General features: G+C 42.2%; 1 protein-coding gene across 3 annotated transcripts in view; it reads right to left on the minus strand.

The window, feature by feature from the left end:
- Positions 1-1,572: 1,572 nt before the first annotated feature.
- nfil3-2 (nuclear factor, interleukin 3 regulated, member 2) overlaps positions 1,573-7,772 on the minus strand; it is a 17,334-nt gene continuing 11,134 nt past the window's right edge. For all 3 annotated transcript variants that reach the window (XM_015035881.1, XM_015035884.1, XM_015035882.1), the window contains exon 2: positions 1,573-5,669. In XM_015035881.1, coding sequence (XP_014891367.1) covers positions 3,461-5,257 — 1,797 coding nt within the window. In that variant the 5' untranslated portion in view covers positions 5,258-5,669 and the 3' untranslated portion in view covers positions 1,573-3,460. The remainder of the gene's footprint in view (positions 5,670-7,772) is intronic.

Raw genomic sequence — 7,772 nt, forward strand, 5'->3', positions numbered from 1 at the left:
GAAATAAGAACACAAGGGAAGAAGTATGGAAGGGAGGTAGGGCATAAGGAAGAAAGAATAAAAGAAAAGGATAAAGTGCAATGGAGAAAAGGAGAAAGGATGGACAGAAGAGGGAAATACTGACAAAAGGAAGGAAAGAAGGACACAAACTAGGGACGAGTTCTCCACCTCCATCTGCATGGGATCAGCTGCAGAACGTCTTCCATGTCGCTTAAGGCACTTTGGAAAAAGTCCATCTAGTTGTAGATGAGTTTCAAGCTTGTGTTTGTTTTTATTTTATACATGAGAGTCTTGAAACAGCGTTTTCATCCACATTACGCAGACCTGGAGAAAACGGCGTTCGAATCCCATTGTTTTAGAGCACTAAGGAGCCGTGTGCAGATGTTTCCCGTTTTCTTAATAACAGTGATTCATTTCCTGTCGCATGTCAGTGAGTAAGAGATGATCTGTTAATTCTGGTAAAATGGTAATAGCTCACCGTCTCTTACTGCTTTAATTCACCAGTTTGGTTACTTTGAGGCACAGACAAAAAGACTCAGAAAAAGGAAATTCATTGATATGTCGACAGGGCAACATCACTTTTTATTTTTCTTGAAACGCTCCCATCTTTCAACAATGAACATTAGTGTCTTTACATGTTAATGACCAGCCGGACCAACCACCACCCGTCTCTAAACACCACACCAAAGTAGCCGTGTTTTTTTTTTTTCCTTCTTTTTTTTTTCATAAAAACCATCAGCAAAAAACCACAAACATTACCGTTTTAATACACACTTTAAAAGTGAGGGGGACGAAGAGGAATGAGGCAAACACATGTCATCACAGTCAGTAGGAGCAAAGACACGGCATAGAGGATAACAGAACGTCACCTGGACTAGAAAACAGGATACAAAACCCAATGAAACAAACGTTACAGTGTTTGTGAAAGCTTTACATTTATACACAAGCACCAAAAAAATATAACAAAAATAGAAAAAAAAAAAAGAAGCCAAACATGGTATATAGACATTAAACTAGAATCCAGTGAAGGCATTTTGTCACAATCCAGTTGCAGAACTACCATGAAAGTTGGGGGATTTACAACCCCTTGAAATGCATAATAGAGGCAGGAAACGAGGAGGGAGCCCTCTTTTTAGTTAAAGCTCAAGAAATTTAGTCCAGTTTAATTGTAAGCTGAATTTTTCTTTGGGATTAAGTTATTTAGCCTAATTTTAAAAGGGGCAGAATTATGTGTTTTCCAGTCACATAGTATCATCTTATAGCATAAACAAGTAACTGTTACTTGCAGTTGTTAAAAAAACATGCTATATATATCAAATATGACTTAAAAGAAATTCAACTTTGTAACTTAACGCCTTAAAATTGGGCCTCTGGCCCTTTAAAAACCCATGCTCTTTCTGAAGCTCCACCTTCATGTAGTAGCTGTGCCTCGAAGGCGGGGCTTGGTCCACCCAGGCATTTTTGCACAGCTTAAATGGTTGCCATGGGAGATTAAAGGATTTCTCAAATCAAGGCAACGCTCCAGGTATGTTTTTAGCGAGGGAATAATTCAATATGATGCAAAATTTAAAAAAAAAGTCAATTTAATATTGTACTTTCCCCCTTAAGAAATAATTTTCAATGTGTGTCATGGGCCTTGATAGTCATATTTGGTCACATTACAGACCCAGAGTCCATGACATAAAAAGTAAACAGTAGGTATTCAGGGTTTACGTTAAGTCTCAGTGCACTGCAGTGTTTTTACATGAATCTGTCTAAACTCCTCTTGCTTTTGTCTCCTTTGCCAGAATGTAACGTTCTACTTTTAAGCTATGATATGTATCTGAAGGGGTCTGTACACATTCTCCGTCTACGTTCCTGTGCTTTTCATTTTTGTACAGTGAATGGCATGTTGACGGGCAAGGGAAATAAATACATCGGGCCAGTGAATAGTAACAAGATATGGTTGATAAAGCTCAAAGAAACTAAAAAGGCTTACAGCCTGCAGCTGGTGATTTCCACCAAATATTTAAAGGCTGGTTTAAAGGTTCATTAATCCAAACATTTTAATGAGGCCTTCGCCTCGGGGAGAAACAAATTCTCCTTTCAGTGCTGCTGGCTCTCCGCAACGGATGGCCATTTCTGTGTAAACACGACATTTACCAATGATTAATGCCAAAGCTCAACAATCAGAAGAGAAAGGTTTCATCTAAATGCATCCTGCTGCAACCAAAACCAACATGGCTGTACAGTAGGGGTGTAACAACACAGATGGCCCACAATAATAAGACAAGCTTCCTCCTGTTATGAGAAAATTTCACATAAATGTACGAGTCTATATTCAGTATAGAATAATGCAGTCCAAGTTTGACTTGTCCACACATTCGGTTTTATACTTTAACTGTAACCAAAATGCTGTCATGATTTAAAAGTTGTGGAGTTTTTTATGTAAGCTTAAAACTTGTTAAGGAGCCTGAAAGCAGTCTTTATTAACAGATTCTGTCAATACAAAAAGCTAATCTGGAACTACTTTCTTTCATACTTCAAAATAAGAGTCTCAAACATGGAAGCTCTCAAACTGAAAGCACAAATCTTCATATCGGGGGTCATACTAATAGATTACAAACTTCACTAGACGCAGTCACATGATGTCAGCAAATGGTTAATCACTGCAATATCTCTGCTACAAGTTTTCATTACACCCCTACTGTGCGATAGTTGTGATTTGTCAGAGGACGGCCATTTTTAGATTTATCCCTCCTGTTTCATTTTTATTGGATGTGTATTCTTTTTTTTCTTCCTAAAATAGATGCTTAAAATAGATACATATATTCATTTATATCACATTTATGTACAAAAGAAGTGCTTCAAAAATAATTGTGACATGATCTCTTCTGAAATAATGCAGATGGTTCGTAGGGAAAGGGAAAGAGTGAGGGCTGAGTTAGTGAGACATGAAAACTAGTAGTTGTAGTGTTGGTGCTTCTTTGGTCGAGGGGATATCCCAGGTGTACATTTGCATCTGATTATAGTTAAGGCAGAGACCCATACATTTGTATGTTTATCTACAGCTGGATATGTATCAAATTCGTTGGAAATTGATTTTTTTTTTTTTCGTTTACATTCCTTTTTTTTGTATAATATCAAAAGTGTGCTTTCGCCGGTGTATTCTACTGGATCCTGTTGAATGAGAAGAGTAGAAAAAAAACAGGGAGTTCCATTTCTCCTCACCCCATAAACAAACATGCTTCAGTAAGTGTGGAGAGGATGTAAGAAATGACAAATCTGTACAACATATACAAATATGATACACAGCCCACAATATGTCCGTTCTTTTCTTGAATCTGGGAGTTGGTGGGTAGTACAGCCCAGAATCATGTCCTCAGAGATTCAGAAGGGCATTTCATAGTAGGGCAAAGGCATGATGGCAGAGTAGTCTTAGGGGAGAACTTTAAATCTTCAAGTTGTAAAGTGACGCCTCCTAATCTCGCCTCTTGTTCCGTCGCCCTCCGCTTTCCTTTTTGTCACTCTCCTTCTTTGCACCCTCTCCTGACGCCCCCAGTTTGCAAGCTCCACTCGAGCTCTCTCGCTTAATGTTCTGCAACGGCGAGAGGGAAAGATAGGGGTGCTGAGGGAGGGGAGGTGGGGTAGCAGAGGGAGGAGTGGTTGGGGACTCCTGTCCGGAGCAGTTGCCACCGCTGCTTCCGGTGCTCATGGCACGGTGTTTGAGTCTGAGTTTGTGGGGGAGCGCCGTTCCCCGAACCTCTCCTTGGGGATCCCATCCCTGCATCTGGGAGCAGCCTGGGTACTGGGGAAGAGGCAAACTGGATTGGAGGATCCCGGAAAGATGTTGGTTGTGGATGCTGCTCATGTCCGAACAGGACAAAGACAGGGATTCTTCATCGTCTGTTGACGCCTCTTTGTCAGAAGGATCGCCGTCACTTAATGACGTTGATTGGCTTTGAAGGTAGCCGTCGGCTCTGGGTCCACCCTCGTAGCTAAGCACTGGTGGCTCCTCATCTTGTGCACTGAGGTAGGAATGGTGTGGTTGTTGAAGATGGTGGTACAACTGGGTGTGCCTAACCCCTTCCACCTGTTCACTGAGGAGCTCTTTGGGTGATCCACCCTCCTGCTGTTGAGTAGGTTGACAGACTCTGTACACCTCTCTCTCTTTAGCCTCATTAAAGCTGTCTGACAGCTCATACTGAGGAGAGTCCAATGTCTTTCTCTCCAGCTGCTTTGTTACCTCAGCCAGAGTCTCACTGGAGGTCTCTGTGACGGGCTGCTGCAGTTGACTACTGCTGTGCTTTAAGGCTCCTTGCAGATCTACATCCTGGGGCCTGGTGACGATATCAACAGGATAGGAGGCACTGCTGGCGCCGTACAGGATGACACTTCTTTGGGCAGCAGGTGGGTGAGGGACAGTCTGGCAGGCAGTTTTGACGGCAGCGACTGTCACCTGATGGGGCTGCGATTGCTGCTGAAGGAGGTGCGGGTGGTGATGATACGCTGCATCCATCTCCTGATGTTGTTTAATCTGGTGGCTTGTGGACGCAGATGTCGGACCCCTGTGGATGTTGAACATAATTTGAGTTGTGGTGTCACTGGTGATGTCCATCTCCAGCCTGTCTCCCTCCTGTTTGATTTCAAACGGCATTGGTTCAGGGCTGTCCCTCGAGGAGCCATCGGACATATCGGAGAGGGAGCCACGCGGAGAGTACTTCACCAGCTGCCTGTGGCTGTCGCTGTGTCCCGACTGCTCTGTTTCCGAGGAGTCCGAGTTAATCATCACCTGAGAACCACTTGAGTAACCGCTGGAGTAGTACTGATTGGACGAGGAGGACGAGGAAGAGCCTCCGTTTCCACCATCATTTGCCACGCTGATCTGTTGGCTCTTTTCAATGTACGAGGCTGTGCTGATCAGGCCAAAGCGCAGCTTTAGCTGGAGCAGCTCGGTCTTGAGCCTCACATTCTCGTCATTTAGTGCGATGACACGGTTTTCCAAAACCATGTCATTGAGACGGCGCTTCTCCCGAGAGCGCTTGGCGGCCTCATTGTTCTTGCGCCTTTTCTCCCAGTAGGAGGCGTCCTTTTTCTCGTCAGAAATAAACTGACGCTTCCGTCTGCAGGTAACATTGGGCTTGGGTTTGATGAGACGCCCCAAGCGAGCCGGTGTCCCTTGAAGAGTCTCGTCGTAACCATTGAAGGTCTCGATGCTGTTGAGGTTGTTCCCTGAGGGTTTATTCAACGTTTTCAGAGTTGGACTCAAATTTTCCATTCTTGTAACTGATAGTAGCCACTTTGAAATAATGAGGTTGTAATGAAAACGCCTTGCCTCCTGGAGTAGGCAGCCTGTTTATCGTTTGGGACTCAAGTGTCCAAATAGCTCAAAAAGATGAAGAACAAGTGAAGTTTAACATTGGCAACCCTCATTTATCCACTTTCGGGGTTCTCCTTTCAGCGTCCAAAAGAACAGAGGTGAATTAGATCAGTCTCCAATCTCGACTGCTATATGTTTTAACAGCAGAACAGGAGTATGTTGAGCTGAAGACGAAGCGTCCTAGATCTCCACGCAGGCTGCAGGATGTAGGCTGTTCTGTCTACCTCAGCATGTTAGCCTCTTGGGGAGCCTTGGTCTCAGTTTTCCTTCCTCGCTCTGTTCTCTCTGCAGCTGACTGCAAGATGAAAGGCTGCAGACATTCAAAGAAAGGAAAAAAAAAAAGAAATGTTAATCCACATGGTACTGTCTGTGACATACATTTGTCTTAGTTGATCTTTTATAAGATTTTAAAAATAAGTTATTTTTTAACATCGTAGCATGCATGCAGATCAAAGATTTATGTCTAAAACCACGGAGCCATCGTCTCATGTTTTGGCATGTCTGGTCTTTGTCGCCTCTGTAACCCTGGCAACCACTGAATGGTTGCTAGACCTTAGCGTCTGACCTTTTAGACCTGCTGTTGATGCGATCTGTCTGCAAACTGTGACCTTTGACCTGTTTCCTGGCATGTTGATGTTGGCTTTTGTGATGCAGCGGGGGACAAAGAGTTCATTAGAAGAAGGATGCGCCTGTTTTCAAGGACTTGAAAATCTCATGTTTTCAAGGCTAGCTGGACGCTAAACCAAGAGGTGGTCATTATGCCTTGCTTACATGTTACAGCCAAGACAAGCACATGCTTAACTGGATTGCGCTCCACTGAAATTACATCAGTTGCAGACATGCTGAGAGCATGAAAACTGGATTGTGTAAGGATTAGCTCTTTTGTTTTGTCTGATGAATGTTCGAAAAAGATGGAGCAAAGGCTGAGTCAGCTGCAGATCTGTCGGAGTTTCCTGGATCTGCTTCAGAGTATTTTAGAGAAATATATATATAAAAAAAAAAAAAAAACAAAACAAAACAAAAAAACACCCTTCATCATGGGTCTATTTTATTTTGTGTGGGTGAACTGCCATCTATGAGCACTCTTGAATCCCCAACCCCCCAATCCAATGTGCTCATCCACGAAGGAATGTGGCAGCATTCTTGGCCAAAACAAGTCAATGCCAAATCGATGTTACAGGGCACGCAGATAAGGCAGACAAAGGCATCTGCTAATGCAGGTCAAGGATAAAGAAGCCAAGACTCTAGTGAGAGATTTGGAGGTGTGGGGGAAGCCGGGAGGAGGGGCGCTGATAAATATAGGTCAAGAGCCCCTGGAAAGAAAAGAGGCGAAAGGTGGGACATGGCATGGGTTAGCATAAAGTGTGAAAATTGACTGACTACAAGGTACTGCCTGTATCTTAATCTGACCACCTGTGTCTATAAAACCTTAAAAACATCATAAAGGAGGCGGGTTGCTTTTTCTGTATTTCTGCCTATGACTTTCAAGCCTTGTTAGTCTTCTAGAGCAGTGTTGGGTGACCTACCACCTTTTTTTTTTATAGCTGATGAACAAAACAAATGAATGACATTTTCAAGACAAATTCAGGAAAATTACAAAGTTCTGTATATCAAATTTTTGAAGAATAACTAATGACTTAGTGTTCATGGTTGCATCCTGCTCATGAGATAAAGCAAAATGATGCATTTTATTGGGTTCACCAGACTTGATGCCGATCAGAAACTTCAAAGTAGGAGCCAACTTTAGCATCGTTAGTTGCTAATGGCTAGCTAATCGCTGTATTCCTGCACTGCCTCTAAACTGTTTCGTATTTGTCTTTGACTACATCAGAGGTTTGTTCTACAAAGTATCCAAACTGTTGCTGCAAAAGTCATTTAAAAGAGTTAGGAGACGTAAGAGGTTTTGTCACCGATTGTTCTCCATCACCCAGACTACGTCAACACAATGGAGCGACTCAAGAACCTCAAAATAAGAGACTTCAACACTGATACAAAAGGAAAAAAAAATTTAAAGCACACATCTTCATATCATAGCCTCATATTTCTCTTTATGAGACAGTCTTCCCTGATCCCACAAGATATCGCGAGATCTTGTGGGATAACATCTCTTTTCTATTAAGAATTCCTTAATTTTTCCTAAAACAACATTTTTGGTTCATGTTTTGTGTACTGACTGGAAAGTAAAGACAAGCAAGTACTTTCCTGGTATGATATACCGTACTCTCTACTGTGCCTTCGATCTACAGTCTATAAAATTGTAGTTGTCATTACAGTATCAACGTGTGCAATAATGCAATGGCAACCGACCGCATTAATTCAATATTTGGTAGGTTTTATATTCAATAAGTGATCTGCATTCATATAATATATATATATATATATATATATATATATATATATATATATATATATA

This window comes from Poecilia latipinna, unplaced genomic scaffold (genome assembly GCF_001443285.1).
Source record: "Poecilia latipinna isolate Pla-1442-1.1 unplaced genomic scaffold, P_latipinna-1.0 Scaffold350, whole genome shotgun sequence".
Classification (NCBI taxonomy): Eukaryota; Metazoa; Chordata; class Actinopteri; order Cyprinodontiformes; family Poeciliidae; genus Poecilia; species Poecilia latipinna.